The sequence below is a fragment of the Carlito syrichta genome, unplaced genomic scaffold (assembly GCF_000164805.1).
Source record: "Carlito syrichta isolate Samal-C Ts95f unplaced genomic scaffold, Tarsius_syrichta-2.0.1 Scaffold314095, whole genome shotgun sequence".
NCBI classification, from domain to species: Eukaryota; Metazoa; Chordata; class Mammalia; order Primates; family Tarsiidae; genus Carlito; species Carlito syrichta.
Genome location: NW_007258191.1, coordinates 53,206 through 69,754, shown reverse-complemented (window position 1 = coordinate 69,754; position 16,549 = coordinate 53,206). Strand labels below are relative to the sequence as shown.

Here is a 16,549-nt window from a genome sequence, read left to right as displayed (position 1 = left end):
GCAGGGGAAGAGAGAGAGGGGAGTGGGGAAGAGAGAGAGACATCCTTCCCCACCTTGGCCTTGTCATGGCCAAGCTTACTCTGGACACCAAGTAAAAAAGCATCGAATGCGAATGATTGAGGACAAGCAAAGGGTTGAGAGTTTCAAGGGAATCTCAAGTCTGCACAAAGCAAATTGTCCACCACCCTTTCACGCTTGTACCTAGGCGAATGCGAGACTCCTGCTCAATCAAGATTAGGGAAGTCCCTTTAGAAAGCTCTGTTTTCAGGCAACCCCTTTGGGTCCCCTCCCACCATGGGACCTTCTCTGTCCTCTCAACAAATCCTGCTTTCTCAAAAAAAAAAAAACAAAAAACTGTTTTCTGATTTTCACCCAAGATTTGAAAAGTGAAACTTAAGACAATGTACTTCCAGCAATCATGAACAAATCTGATTTTTAAAACATTACTGATGGCCAGGAACGGTAGTGCACACCTGTAATCTCAGCACTTTGGGAGGCTGAGGCAAGAGGATTGCTTGAGCCCAGGAGTTTGAGACCAGCCTAGGTTTCGTCTCTACAAAACATTTAAAAAATGAGCCAGGTACAGTGGTGCACATCTGTAATCCTGGCTACTCAGAAAGCTGAGATAGAAGAATCACCTGAGCCCAGAAAGTCAAGGCTGTGGTAGGCCATGATTGTGCCATTGTACTCCAGCCTAGGAGGCAGAGTAAGACCTCAACTCAAAAAAAAAAAAAAAAAGAATAATTGAAACACTTCAATTTGAGGAATGTTTACTCCCACTCAAAGCTGTACCTGGGGCAGCTATCTTCTTTACTCCTTATCTATTCCAGAAGATAAGAAAAAAACAAACTCACAAGCCCTTAGAGTTATAAAGCAGCTGGTCACCTGGAAGGTGAATCTAGAAGACCCCTATCGCTTTTCCCACATGTATCTCTGGGTTGTTGAAGAATCTGCATTCATTCCTTTACCTGCTGCACTGTCTCTGGACAGAGCTCCCTTTGAGTTGGTGTCCGAGTCTCTGAGTGAGTGTGTGTTCCAGGCACCTACACACACTATTCCTATGTGCTATTGCTAGGCAAGCAGATCTCAAAAACAGGTTTGTTTCAGTTGCTATCAACCTCCTTTAGATAGCCAGGCAGTGTCTCAAAAAAATGAAGTCAAAGTGGCTCAGGCTAAGATAGGATTAGCCTGGAACTAGAAATTAAACAAATTCTTTCCTGTGTTACAGGCACCATACTAGGCTGCTTTCATGCACACTTCCACCTTCTCCCATAAAAATGAACAACAATAATGAAGAAAATAAAAAAGAAAGTTCTCAAAGATGTTAATGTTTATTCCAGGTAACTCAGCAGAGCCAAGACTAAGCCACTTCTTCCAACTCAAGTGTAGTAGTTAATCCACCACGTCTCTGCTACCCAAGAGGTTACAGATCACGGAAAGTACAGGCATTGAGAAGTATTTTGGGAAACACGTTATGGATTCTAAGGATTATAGTACAGTCTATAATTCTAGAATTATATGCTGGAAAATACAACTTGTTGTCAAATAGAAAATGACTGTATTTTGTATAAACCAACAGACCCACATTTAAAAATTGCAGATCTCAACCTCTTCCCTCCCAGACCTGACTGCCTTACCTTGGAAGATATAAAGCATCTCCTATGGGCCATCAACCCCCAGTTATGGTGTAATCCAAACCCGCCCCTGAAATCTCACAGTAGTAGGTCACGGGTCTGTGTGCTCAGCAAATGTTTACAGTTCTCTGCTGGGAATTTTATTCCAGATCACACTAACAGGGCAGATAATTGGCAGCCTGTCACCAGATCTGGTGCACCCAGAAGTCAAATGGGCATTTTGTTTTCAGGTCGGGGGAGGGAACAACTGGAAAACATTCATTTAGTGTCCATCACTATGACATTTTTCCTATTTTGTGGACATTTTTCCTATTTTATATTTTAAAGACACCAGCATTCTATTGCTCCATTTAGCCTTCTGAGACCTGTCAAACATCTTGGCTATTAAATATCTAAAGATGGAAGAAAGAGTAAGATGGATGAATGATCAACTAAGAAGAGTTGGGGAATGCCTGTTGACATTAGAGTGGACTGCCTTTTGTGATAATACTTAGCATGGCTGGCCATGGTGGCTCATGCCTGTAATCTCAGCATTTTGGGAGGCTGAGGCAGAAGGATCACTTATGGCCAGGAGTTTGAAAACAGTCTGGGCAACAAAGCAAGACCCTGTCTCTACAAAAAAAAAAAAAGAAAAGAAAAAGAAAAATTAACTGGACGTGGTGATGTGTGCCTGTAGGTCCAGCTACTTGGGAGGCTAAGGCAGAAGGATCACTTGAACCCAGGCTGTGGTAAGCCATGACTGTGCCACTGCACTCCAGCCTGGGCAACAGAGTGAAACACTGTCTCAAAATAACAATGATAATAATAATAACACTTAACATGCATTACATGTTTTCTCTATGTCATCTTACTTAGTGCTCATTTTGGAGACAAGGAAACTAAGGTTAAGAGAGGTAAAGCAACTTGTCCAGCCAGTATGTAGTAGACCTAAAAACCTACCTATGCCCACCTGTTTTATAAGCCAATGCCCCTAGCCCCCAGGTTATAGTGACTGTTCTTACAAGGTCTGGGGATGGAAGATGAACAAATGAACGCTGAATGATCTCTCTCCCAGTATTCTCTGAAGCAAACATAATTATACTTCCTCCTTCATTCCTGGAGCTTTTCTCTTCTCATATCTTTTTTTATTCACCAAACCAGAGTTTGGTTTATATTTTACCCAGCTGGCTCTTGGAACTGTATAAATCCTGGCTGTTTACATAAAAGAAAATTATTAGAGAACAGAAAAAGTACAGCTTGCTGTCTTTCTCTACATAAATGCCACATGTGCAAAGTCAGATATAAATAAAAGAGGCTGAGCGTAGTTGCTTACACCTGTAATCCTAGCACATTGCAAGGCTGAGGTGGGAGACCTTATCTCTACCAAAAAAAAAAAAAAAAAAAAAAAGCCAGGCACAGTAGCATGCACTTGTAGTCCCAGCTACTCAGAAGGTTGAAGTGGAATAATTGCCTGAGCCTAGGAGGTCGATGCTATGGTGAGCTGTGATCCAGCCACTGCACTCCAGCCTGGACAACAGAGTAAGACCCTGACTCAAAACAAAAATAAAAAATAAATAAAAGAGGATTTTTTAAAATGCTGGGCGTACCTAGATTATTCTCAGTAAATCCAGTCTCCTATGACCCAGGTCACTACACACTCACAGCATCACCTAAAGGCAATGTCACCTCACCAAACCGGAAGGACTTCAATTGTTGCCATTTTGGAGTCAAAGTCCCAGGATATGTGTCTGGGAAGGCTGAACTTGAGTAAATTCAAGTCTTCAGGTAAAGGTAGTTTACTGAAATTCATCAGGATATACTTTGCAGAGGTAGATGTACTATCCAGAAATAAAATAATCAAAACCAATGCAGGATCTAGGAACTGAAAATGGTCATTAAAGGAAAAACTGGTGAAATCTGAATACTGACTAGAGTTTGGCTCCTAGCAATATTTCAGTATTGTTTTTTTAGTTTTAACAAATGTACCAGAGTAATGTAAGCTGATAACATTACAGGAAACTGGACCTGGGTGAGACATGTATGGGATTTCTCCGTACTAGCTTTGCAACTTTTCTGTATGTTTAAATTATGCCAAAATACAAAGTTTATTTTTAAAATCTTAGTACCAGTAAACTGATATTATTCCCAGTAGGAGTAATGAAGGGGGTCCAGAATGCTTAAACTTCTTTCATACAAGAGAAAACTTGCTTCTCTTGCCACCTTTGAACCTTGGCATAAAGAATGGTCACTGACAATGGAGAGATTGTGCTTTTTTTAAAAAAAAGACAAAACCAAACAAGTGCCATTTACTGCTCTGGGTCAATGCCAAGTGAAAAAGAGAGCTATGCAATATCTTTGCACTTTTCAAGCAAATCTTTTCCTTTTGTTGTCATGCCCTTTTAGTCCCAGTTTAATTGACTGGGCAAATGAACTGCAGCATTTTGCAGAAGCCAAAGGAGTACTGAATTTCTTAGAACCCTAATGCACACAAGCGAACTTCAGGAAGTTGTGCAACTTTTTCCAGAAAGGGGTGGGTAGACACAAGATCGAAGGAAATATTTGTCAACATGGCCGGGAGGAGTTCCTGCCTACACACGCGACATCGCAACGTTATTTAAACGGTTCATAAATGTCTTTCTTTAAGAATATGCTAGTAAAATTAAACAAAAGCACTAGGATCAACAGTCCTAGCAAACCAAAATGATTTGACTCATTTTTAGAGGATAATGAAGTCTTAGGCACACAGGTTGGTTTCTCAGTTGTGACAAATGTAGCAAGCGTTTAAAATGACAACATTAGGGGAAATTAGAACTGAGAGGAGAGTATATAATGCTTTTTGCAAGATTGATTCAACTTTGATTTAATTAAGGAAACAAAAATATTATATAGAAACTTGTACTTTACTCTCTCCCAAATTATTTGAGTTTTTCATTTTTCTTTATGAGAATATAAAATGTCCTACACTTTGTGTGAACCACTACACTCGACCAGTATTAACATTTTAATTTTAATTTTATTTGTTTTGAGTTGGAGTCTCATTCTGTCAGCCAGGCTGAGTGCAGTGGCACACTCACAGCCACTGCAGCCTCAACCTACTGGGCTCAGGTGATCCTTCCACCTCAGTCTTCCAAGTAGCTGGAGCCACAGGCATATGCCACCATGCCCACCTAATTTCTTGATTTATTGTAGAGATGAGGTCTCACCAAGTTTCTCAAGCTGGTCTCGAACCCCTGGACTCAGGCAATCCTCTTGCCTCGTCCTCCCAAAGTGCTGGGATTATAGGGTTGAACCATGACAACAACCCTGCATTTTTAAATAAAACTTTTGTATTACTCTTCTAAATGTGTGCTCAGTGCAATCTAAATACCATAATTGGTAGCACCACACATTTTAAAATAGGATCTGATGATTCAGCTAAGAATAGTAGGCTAGGGTGGGAGTTGGCATATTCTGGGGCTGAGGATTGAACTAACCCTTATTAATAGATTAAGTACATACATTTACATACATGAGAATTTAGCAAATACCTAAGCATATTGAGGTTGATGGGAGCCTCATTATCAGAGAACAAAGTAAAAACTTTTATAAAACAGAGAAGGCTAGAATAAATTCTTTGGCATGGATTAGAATTGGAGTTATTGCTTTTTGTTCCTTTTCGACACTCAAGATGTTGAAGTGAGGACATAGTGGATCCTCTGGTGCAAAATTCCAGATTCCTTGGGCTTCCGGTAGGTGCTGTGATCAACTGTGCTGATCACACAGGAGCCAAAAATCTGTATGTCATCTCCGTGAAGGCGATCAAAGGAGAGCTGAACAGACTTCCCGCTGCTGGTGTGGATGATATGGCGAGGCCACAGTCACGAAAGGCAAACCAGGCCTCAGAAAGAAGGTATGTCTAGCCGTGGTCATTAGACAATGAAAGTCATGTAGAAAAGATGGCGTGTTTCTTTATTTTGAAGATAATGCAGGGATCATAGTTAACAATAAAGGTAAGATGAAAGAGTCTGCCATTATAGGACCAGTTGCAAAGAAGTGTGCAGACTTGTAGCCCAGGATTGCATCCTATGCTGGCACTATTGCATGAGTCTTCGGTATATTTGTGAAATTAAGAAAAAAAACATTAAAAAGTATCTGCACTCCCCCCAAAAAGAAGTGGAGTTATTGGTGTTAACTCATGAGTTTTTGTTTTTTTTTTATCACCCACCCACAAGTTTTTAATATATATAGATAGATGTATAGAAACAGATTTAGATGTACAAACATCTATTGATGTACAGGAATTCCTTTTTGACATGAATCCATTTTTGTTTTTGCAGTACTTCCTTATTTTCTGGTATAACAAGAAATACCAAGCTCTTTTGGTCTTTCCCAGGTCCAAATGGGAATTGGCCATTTCTCCAACAAGCTTTGGCTCCTTTTTTTTTTTTTTTTTTGAGTTGGAGTCTCACTCTGTCGCCCAGACTGGAGTGCAGTGGCCACTTCCGGCCACCGCAGCCTTGACCTGTTGGGTTCCGGCGATCCTTCCGCCTCAGCCTTCCAAGTAGTTGGAACTACAGGTGCGTGCTACCACGCCAGGCTAATTTTTTTGATTTGTTGTAGAGATGAGGTCTCGTCAAGTTGCCCAGGAGGGTCTCGAACCCGTGGGCTCAGGCAATCCACTCACCTCAGCCTCCCAAAGTGCTGGGATTACAGGCTGAGCCACCGAGCCTGGCTGCTCTGGCTCCTTTTAATGGAGAATGATATTTAGTGATAAAGATCTGGGCAGCAGGTGCACTACCAGGGCATTCTTGCTTCCAGGTTCTCCTATTGGATGGAACTAGGTCATATATATGTGATGTATGTACACGTATATACGAAGATACACCCATTAGCCAAGACCAAAGTGCAAGCCATGAGCTTTTTCTCCCCTGTCCGAGTACCTTGTGCTTTCTCCACACAGTTACTACTTACAGCCTGCTGAACTCAAAGGGGCCTCAGAGATTTTATTTTTATGACTAAATGGCTTACATTTAAGTTCCTCTGTAATTTCTTACACTGGGCCAGACATTCGCTTGGCATTAATAAATACTAACTTAAAAGGCTGCATGACATAATTACATGACTTTGCTTATAGCCTCTTACAGCTTTCCAAGATCCTTTAATTCAAACCTGCAGGGTCTCAACCAGAAGATACCTCCAAAGACTTCTCTCAAAATGTCCCAGATGCCAGGAGCGAGTCTGCCCACATCTGGAGGCACATTAGAACCCAGGTAGCCCAAGTTAATGTGAGTTAAAAAGGAGGCAGGTTTCTCTGTCCTGCAGAAACTCTGATCACCCTCACCTTGTTTCCAACTACAGAAACAGTATGTGCTCAGGATGCACTGACTTGGTTCAGCCCAATCTAAAGAAATACTATTGCGGCTGATTTCCCTCTGCCAACATGGAGGAAGAAAACACATGTTAGACTCATGACCCTGTTCTGGGAAAAACCAGAACTGTTCCTTTAAAGGGTCTAGATATCAAGAAATAGAGCTGCTTTAAGTTCCTTCTTCCCATCCTGTTCCCTCCTTATCAAACTATAAGTGACCAGCTCATTTGACCCAATAACGACAAAGAATTACTTAGAATCTTAATATTTCACCTGTATATCTTCCAAATATCAGCTATCAGTCTTGCTACTCTTTGCATCCCTAGAACCTGGAATAGTGCTGTGCACAGAGGAGGAAACAATGACTACTTGTTAAAGTATTGCTTTGTAATTCTAGGGAACTTAACATTTTGTAATTTGCTTTAAAAACTGAGCATGCATATTCTCGAGTTTCTTTCTCCATTTTAACATTCGTGTGGTTTTTACTCCATTTTTACTGCTCCCTTGCTGCTGTCAGGAGGCCCCTATTTCACAAGCGCCTGGCATCCTTGCGTCACAACTGCCAGGCTGGAGCCTCGACCTCCCCATCCGCAGGGGTCTCAGGGTTAACCCCGGAATCTCCGCCTGTACACGTACCTTTATAGTACTAAGTACAGAAGGCAAAGAAAAACGGAATTACATGTATCCCCACCACCCAGAGATAACGACTATCGTTTATTAAGCCCTCATTCTTACTAAACTTCGTCTTAAAATGCGCGATCTCATTTCCTAAAGAGTTGTATTTCGCAGAATTTCTTTCCAGGCTTTTTCTAACCTGAAGCCAGATCTGCGCTCCATCTCGACATTCCGCGCCACTCGGGGCCGGAAGTGGCGCACCAGATAACCTGCAAGTCCTGGCAAACATTCGTCAGTTCGCAAATCTCCCGGTTTGGAATGAAACTGTCACTCGGGTGAAAATGAGTCAGTCTAAGGGGCGTTGAGAAACTCTCCGCCTGGCACTGGGCCCTCCCGTAGAGCCCGGGGTCACCCGCCGGCCTGGAGACCCTCCGGGTCCTCCGCACCAGCGCCGTCCGCACCCGCCCCGCGCCGAGTCCCTCCGGTCCTCCTCCGGAAAAATGACCCCCGCTGGCGGGGACTGCGGAGCCACGCTGGATGCGCTGGCCACGCCCCCTCAGGTGCCACGGACCAATAGGCGCCGAGACCGGCCTTACGTCACGCGGCACTGGCCAATTGCGGGGGGCCACGACCATAGAAAGGCTGGGCGCGGAGGGGCGGCCGCTGGGCGGCGGCGGCGGCTGCGGCGGCGGTGGTGGGCAGTCGCGCAAACGTTCTTGGCCATGGTGGTGGTGGCTGCCGCGCCGAGCCCGGCCGACGGGGCTCCCAAAGTATTGCTTCTGTCGGGTCAGCCCGCCGCCGCCGCCGGAGCCGCGCCCGGCCGGGCCCTGTCGCTCATGATGCCGGCCCAGAGAGGGGCCAGCCCGGAGGTGGCGAGCGGGGTGCCGCCCCAGGCGCGCAAGCGACAGCGCCTCACGCACCTGAGCCCCGAGGAAAAGGCGCTGAGGAGGTGGGCGAGGGGCCGGGGTCTGGGGCGAACCTGAAACAGGGACGTGGGCCTGGGAGCGGGGTCCCGGCGCTGACCGCCCCCCAGCGCTCGGGCGCCTTTGGCCTGGCGGGTCCGGTGCCAGCGTGGCGCTGGGCGGGGCGGGGCAGGAAGCCTGGGCTGACGGGATCCGCCGCGCGGGGTGAGACCCAGGGCTGCCCCGGTTTGTTTGTTTGTGTACTTTCCCCCTATCTCATGAGAGATGGCCGGAGCCAGGGATACGGCGCCTGGCTTCCAGGCCCTCTTGTTGTGTGACCGCAGGCCGATGGCTCAGCCTCTCTGAACTCGGGCTGTAGCAGAATCGGTTAGCTTCTTGGCTTACTACTTTTTCTGGAGGGCCGCGGAACTGAAATGACAGTTGTTGAAAGGCTCGGTCTCTGCGACCTTCAGATGGTACTAACTTCATGAGGTCGTTGGGGGGATTGAGACTTGCATGTAATAACAACACTTCGTCCTTCCTAAGAGCTCATTCTTTTGTGATCACTGTTTTGTAATTTATTAAATCCCTCCTCGAGCAGACACGGGCCCAGTCATCAGGGTATAGCCTGAGATATCAATACCAGGGAGAAGGGCATCAGCGTCTCCCTTTTCTAAATTGTGTTTGGGGAGGGAGGACTTATGCAGCCTTCCCTAGGCTGGATCCTGTTTAAGAGGGCAGGACTAGGAAGCAGCGGGGGAGGAGGAAAGTTTCTTATGATGCAAGATTAGTAGTGTGTCCACCTGTCTTGCTGACTCCCGGATGAGACTGTGGTGGATGATGCAATATAGAAGAGACTAAAGCAGGTCTTCGAGTTAGATAGAAGACTGTATTTTTTGTGTTATTTTATTGTATTTTACCATTAGCCTGCCTTGCACTGGTAAATTAAAATGAAAGCACCAGCTGGTCGGGTTTTCAAATATATAAACAAGGTTTGAGATGACTCAGTGTGGTATGTTCTTTCTCTTCTCAGGAAACTGAAAAACAGAGTAGCAGCTCAGACTGCCAGAGATCGAAAGAAAGCTCGAATGAGTGAGCTAGAACAGCAAGTTGTAGATTTGGAAGAAGAGGTAAACCTACTTAGGCCAAACTCTTTTATCCATCTTATTATAGCCTTTCCTTGGTGAATGTTCTGTTTGCTTCCCATCCTAAGTTGCTTCAGCTCCTGTTAGAACACAATTGAATATGCAATTAAAAATTAAGTTAGGGTAGATAGGTAGTTGGTGAAGTGGTGAAGCTTAAGAGCAGAGTGATTGACCCTCTGGCCTTTGGAGCTAGATGTATCTCAAAGTTGGTAAATTCAGCAATGTTAGTGAGTTTGTGCTAAGAAATTTCCAAAGGCTAGCTGGGCTTGGTGTCTCAGCCTGTAATCCCGTGCCTTTGGGAGGCTGAGGTGAGTGGATTGCTTGAGCCCGCAGGTTCGAGACCCGCCTGGGCAACTTGGCGAGACCTCATCTCTACACTAAATCAAAAATTAGCCGGGCGTGGTAGCGCGTGCCTATAGTTCCAGCTACTTGGAAGGCTGAGGTGGAAGGATCGCTGGAGCCCAGCAGGTTGAGGCTGCGGTGGCCGGGAATGTGCCACTGTACTCCAGCCTGGGTGACAGAGTGAGACTCCAGCTCAAAAAAAAAAAAAAAAAAAAGAAATTTCCAAAGGCAGATAGGAAATCATTGCTTAAACTTTACATTTTTCCGGGATCGGCCAAAAGTTCACTAACAGTTTCTTTCTCTTCTAGAGTCCACATGTTGTCTAATTTTATCTTATCAGTTGCACATCTTGAATACATAAGGATTATTATTATTATTATTATTTTTGAGTCAAAGTCTCACTGTGTCACTCAGGCTGGAGTGCAGTGGCACGCTTCCAGCCACCGCAGCCTCGACCTGCTGGGCTCAGGCGATCTTTCTGCCTCAGTCTTCCAAGTAGCTGGAACTACAGGCACACACCACCATACCCAGCTAATTTTTTGATTTATTGTAGAGATGAGGTCTCACCAAGTGCCCAGGCTGGTCTTGAATCCGTGGACTCTGGCCATCCTCTCACCTCGGTCTCCTGGGATTATAGGCATGAGCCACTGTGCCCAGACCTACATAAGGATTATCGATATTCCTTTTTTTCTTTTTTTTTTTTTTTTTTTTGAGTTGGAATCTCACTCCATTGTCCAGGTGGGAGTTCAGTGGCATACTCACGGCCATCCCACTGTCGACCTGCTGGGCTCAGGTGATCCTTCCGCCTCAGCCTTCCAAATAGCCCGAACTATAGGCATGCACTACCAAGTCCAGCTAAGTTTGTGGTTTATTTTAGAAATGAGGTGTCACCAAGTTGTCCAGGCCGGTCTCAAACCCATGGGCTCAGGCAATCCTCTCACCTTGGCCTCCCAAATTGCTGGAATTACAGGCTTGAGCCACTGCACCTGGCTAATAGTCCTTCTTTTTTTAACTCCTTGGTCAATTTTCATATATTGTTCTTTTTAATGTTTGAATCATTAACCGGTTCTTATTAAGAATCATGAGTCATTCAGGAGCAGAGTTTTTTTTGTAAGTGTATTTTGATTTTATAGTCACCACTACCACTTTATTACCTGCCAATTCAAGACAGGATTTTTTTTAAACATCATATCTAAATTAAAACCACAAATCACCCCTTGCTGAAGTCTATATTAGTAGCTGGAAGCATTGTGATATTCTTTTTTTTTTTTTTTGAAAGCAGGATTTATTGAGAGAACAGAAAAGCTCCCATAGTGGGAGGGGAAGCAAAGGGGTTGCCCGTGCTATTCTTGACCCTATGCGATGGCACTTATTAAATAACTTATTTTCTTTTTTTTTTTTTTTTTTGAGTTGGAGTCTCATTCTGTCGCCCAGACTGGAGTGCAGTGGCCACTCCCGGCCACTGCAGCCTTGACCTGCTTGGCTCCAGCGATCCTTCCACCTCACCTTCCAAGTAGCTGGAACGACAAGCGTGCGCTACCACCCCTGGCTAATTTTTTGAATTATTGTAGAGATGAGGTCTCGTCAAGTTGCCCAGGCGGGTCTCGAACCCGCGGGGTCGGGCAGCTCACTCACCTCAGCCTCCCAAAGCACGGATTGCAGGCTGAGCCACCGAGCCCGGCTTAAGTAATTTATTTTCAATCATTATTGCCTAGCCTTCTAATACCTACTGTGAACAACATAAACATAGAGTTTTCCAAAAGGAAATCAGTTGTAGTGAAACTTCATTAGGTGGTTTAAGTGAGATAGATATTTTGATAACCTCTTAGGATCTTTCTTCCAGAACCAAAAACTTTTGCTAGAAAATCAGCTTTTACGAGAGAAAACACATGGCCTTGTAGTTGAGAACCAGGAGTTAAGACAGCGCTTGGGGATGGATGCCCTGGTTACTGAAGAAGAGGCAGAGGCCAAGGTAAATCATCTCTTTTATTTGGTGCCTCATGTGAAAACTAGTTCCAAGTGACATGACCCAGTGATTTTTATGGTTACAGTCTGGACCTCTGATCAAAAGTGTTTTTGAAATGTTTTTTTAAGACATTTCCTTGCAGGCAGGGTGTTCTTTCATCAATGACACTTACTTTTTAAGTATGTAGTAAACTGTACTAAGTTCTAATAATTTAAATAAGTCACTGGGCTCTCTAAGAAAACAAGTACTAACAAATGCCAACAAGAGGTACCATGTAATCATTAAGGAGAACCAGAGTAAGAGAGCCAGTCAATTTAGACTTTAAATGCTACTGATATTAGAGCAGGGAAAGGATTCATTGTGATAATGATACCTCTCTGATAAGAAAGGAGTGATATATGGGTTTTAGTCTATGGATTATGGCAAATTCGATGACAACGCTTAAGTGGTCTAAGATTGACAATAGGACAGTTTTACTCTGTCAAAGTCATGTTCAGGAGGAACTTAAAAAATTACTGTTCAGAAAAGATTCTAGGCATAAATCACTATAGAACTTTATTATCTAAGAACATCACTATTGACAATATTAAGATATTATTTTTAGTTCTACCTGAATCTTTGCTTGGAGAGGAAAAACGTTTCATTGTGTAGAAACTCACAAAGAAAAGTTAGCCTCAGCTCTCTTTTCTTATCTCTTGAGGCAGACTTAAAGTGGAAATAATCATGGTAAGGGAAAGATTTCAACTCTAAATAGTTTTCTAGCTTTCTTGAAAGTTGAGAATCACAGCTGTCTGGCAGGTATTTCCTTAAGGACTTGCAGCTGTTTATTTGCTTTGGTCTTCCCTCCCAGGGGAATGGAGTGAGGCCAGTGGCCGGGTCTGCTGAGTCCGCAGCACTCAGACTACGTGCACCTCTGCAGCAGGTGCAGGCCCAGTTGTCACCCCTCCAGATCATCTCCCCATGGATTCTGATGGTGTTGACTCTTCAGACTCAGAGGTAGGGATCTTTCTTATAAAATAGCTATGTAACTACCTAATACCATCTGTTTGAAGCCTGACATCCCTAGCCAAACAGAAGAGGGCAAAAGTTAGTTTTGGTGGGGTTGGAGGTGAACATTGAACTACCTTCCTAGTCCCAGATGATTTAGGACATGGAGTGAGGTGTAGCTTAATGGGTCTGGTGGATCCTGAGGTCATCTTATAATGATTAATTTGCATTGTAGAACCCAATACTGTGTTCTAGGTAGATTCTCAAGTGTATTCTGACAGTTGTACTCCATTTAATTTTTGCCTCTTGCAGTCTGATATCCTGTTGGGCATTCTGGACAACTTGGACCCAGCCATGTTCTTCAAATGTCCTTCCTCAGAATCTACCAGCTTGGAGGAGCTCCCAGAGGTCAACCCACAAGGACCCAGTTCCTTATCAGCCTCCCTTTCTCTGTCAATGGGGACGTCATCAGCCAAGCTGGAAGCCATTAATGAACTAATTCGTTTTGACCACATCTATACCAAGCCCCTAGTCTTAGAGATACCCTCTGAGACAGAGAGCCAAACTAATGTGGTAGTGAAAATTGAGGAAGCACCTCTCAGCCCCTCAGAGAATGATCACCCTGAATTGATTGTCTCAGTGAAGGAAGAACCTGTAGAAGATGACTTCATTCCAGAGCTGGGTATCTCAGATCTACTTTCATCCAGCCACTGCCTGAAGCCATCTTCCTGCCTATTGGATGCCTACAGTGACTGTGGATATGAGGGATCCCCTTCCCCCTTCAGCAACATATCCTCTCCACTTGGTATGAACCATTCTTGGGATGATACTTTTGCCAATGAACTCTTTCCCCAGCTGATTAGTGTCTAAGGAGTGATCCAATATGTTGCTTTTTTCCTTGACTCTTATGCTGCCTGGAGAATAGCAGAGAAGCCTATCTGTGCTTCATTCAAAAAGCCAAAGTAGAGAGCATACATTCCTAGAGAATTCCTCTGAAGTGATTGTTCAAACCTCACAGATGACCCAAGTATTATCTTTTGACATCCAGCAGTCTAAGGTATTCAGTTGTATTACTGCTATTCAGAACTACAGCTTTTGAGATTTTACTTTCATCTTAAGGGCAGTAGTTTGCCCTCACATACTTAAGGCAAGGGCCATTAGACAAGTGTCATAAAGTAGACATGGAATTTATGAATGACCTTTTATAATTTCTCTTCCTCCTTCTTGGCATCCCAGGCTTGCCTCCAATTTTAGGTCCTTTAGTTTGCTTCTACAAACAGAGAGAATACCTACCTGAGGAGGGGAAACCTTTTTCCCTCATCAGTTCAAGTAAAGATCAAGAATCTTTTGTAAAATTATAAAAATTTACTATGTAAATGCTTGATGGAATATTTTCCTGCTAGTGTAGCTTCTGAAAGGTGCTTTCTCCATTTATTTAAAACTACCCATGCAATTAAAAAGTGCAATGCAGTGTCTCTGTTCTTTAATTTCTTCTAGGGCCATAAGTCTTATTTGCTTTCTAGATGTTTCACTGTTTGCTGTGGTAGTAATTTATCCAATTGAAGTCAGCATGCCACCTTTTAAAGTCAGTGAAGGCTTTTCCACCTTAAGTACTGCTTGCTTCAACTCCTGACTGCTGTTAAGTGATATAATCTACAATTTGATTATTGTCTTTTTTATTTTTTATTTTATTATTTTATTATTATTTTTTTGAGTTGGAGTCTCACTCTGTCACCCAGACTGGAGTGCAGTGGCCGCTCCCGACTACTGCAGCCTCGCCTGCCGGGTTCCGGCGATCCTTCCGCCTCAGCCTTCCAAGTAGCTGGAACTACAGGCGCGCACTACCACGCCTGGCTAATTTTTTGATTTATTGTAGAGATGAGTTCTCGCCAAGTTGCCCAGGCGGGTCTCGAACCCTCAGACTCAGGCAATCCACTCACCTCAGCCTCCCAAAGCGCTGGGACTACAGGCTGAGCTACCGAGCCCAGCCTATTTTTTATTTTTTTGAATCGGAGTCTTCCCCTGTCACCGACTGGAGTGCAGTGGCACACTCATAGCTACTGTAGCCTCGACCTGCAGGGCTCAGGCAATTTTTCCCCCTCAGCCTTTCAAGTAGCTGGAATTACAGGCACATGCCACCATGCCTGGTTAATTTTCCAAAATTTGTTGTAGATGGGCAATCCCTTCAGGTCCTCTCCCACTGTGGGGGCTTTTCTGTCCTCTCAATAAATCCTGCTTTCTGGAAAAAAAAAAAAAAACCAACTTGTTTGTCGATGTGAGGTCTTGCCAAGTTGCCCAGGCTGGTCTTGAACCCCTGGGTTCAGGCAATCCTCTCACCTCCACCTCCTAAAGTACTGGGACTACAGGTGTGAGCACCGTGCCTGGCCTGATTATTATCTTTCTGAGACAGTTCCTTCAGCCAAATTGACAAATATCACAACTAGCAAGTGGCAGAGCTAGAACCCTAACCACTGTTTGCCATTTGCCATACTATCTTGCGTTAAAGGACATGCTAAGCCGGGCACAGTGCCTCACGCCTGTAATCCTAGCACTTTGGGAGGCAGAGGCAAGAGGACTGCCTGAGTTCAGGGGTTCGAGACCAGTCTGAGCAACATAGTGAGACCTCATCTCTACAATAAATCAAAAAATTAGCCGGGTGTGGTGGCACATGCCTGTGGTTCCAGCTACTTGAAAGGCTGAGGCGGAAAGATCACCTGCAGGTCAAGGCTGCGGTGGCTATGAGCGTGCTACTGCACTCCAGACTGGGTGACAGCAAGACTTCAACTAAAAAAAAAAAAAAAGCGCCTGTGGTTCTGGCTACTTGGAAGACTGAGGTGGAAGGATCGCTGGAGCCCAGTAGGTTGTTGAGGCTGTGGTGGCTGGGAGCATGCCACTGCACTCCAGTCTGGGTGACAGTGAGACCCCAGCTCAAAAAAAAAAAAAAAAGACGTGACATCAAATAGCAAAATTCTCTTACCATTACCATGGGGATTAAGAGCATTTTCTAGACTTAAACTCCATAGTTTCAACTCTTGCCACTGGTGAACTGGGTAACTCTGGGGATATATCCTCATCTGTAAAGGAGGATAATAGTATCTCAAAAGGTTGTTGGAAGAATTCAAAGAGGTGATACATTATAAGCACTTAGTATATGCCAGGCACTATCCTTAACACAAGCTAGCTGTTATCTCCTAATCCACTTTGGAAGGGTTTTAATCCCTTCCAGAATTATTTATTCAATAATTTGTTTCACCAAAGAATAAAACTGTCAAGAAAAAAATCCTAGAGACACTAATACAGCCCCCAAACTAAAGAGGTTTGACAACCTCCTCATCCTTCATAGTGCATCTTTTCCTTGGGAATCTTACAAGATGTTACAGGACTTCTCTCATTTATAAAAACTATCTCACTTATGCCAGCATGCCAGTTGAGCATTTAATTGATATATTCCCTATTTATTGAGACTACCTCTGGGGAGGTGAAAGTGAATGAATAGACAAAAGGAGGCAGGATTCAGAGAATCCCAAGCAGCAAGGCAAAGCAGGCTGTAGTTTCAGGCAAGTATAAGGGAATGTGACTGGAAGCATGTTCACAAAACATACTTGAGTGCAAGTCTGTTGTCTTCAGATCTG

At 44.1% G+C, this 16,549-nt stretch overlaps 1 protein-coding gene and 1 pseudogene across 1 annotated transcript; both read left to right on the top strand.

Annotated features, from left to right (window-relative positions):
- The first annotated feature begins 766 nt into the window (after window positions 1-766).
- LOC110596778 lies at window positions 767-5,697 on the top strand (annotated as a pseudogene).
- A 2,559-nt stretch (window positions 5,698-8,256) lies between these two features.
- On the top strand, window positions 8,257-14,388 carry XBP1 (X-box binding protein 1). Its single transcript, XM_008071010.2, is given in 6 exon segments — window positions 8,257-8,524; window positions 9,511-9,607; window positions 11,808-11,936; window positions 12,781-12,840; window positions 12,843-12,926; window positions 13,230-14,388. Coding segments are annotated over 6 exon segments (1,155 nt in total). The 5' UTR covers window positions 8,257-8,297; the 3' UTR covers window positions 13,788-14,388.
- Window positions 14,389-16,549: the final 2,161 nt, after the last annotated feature.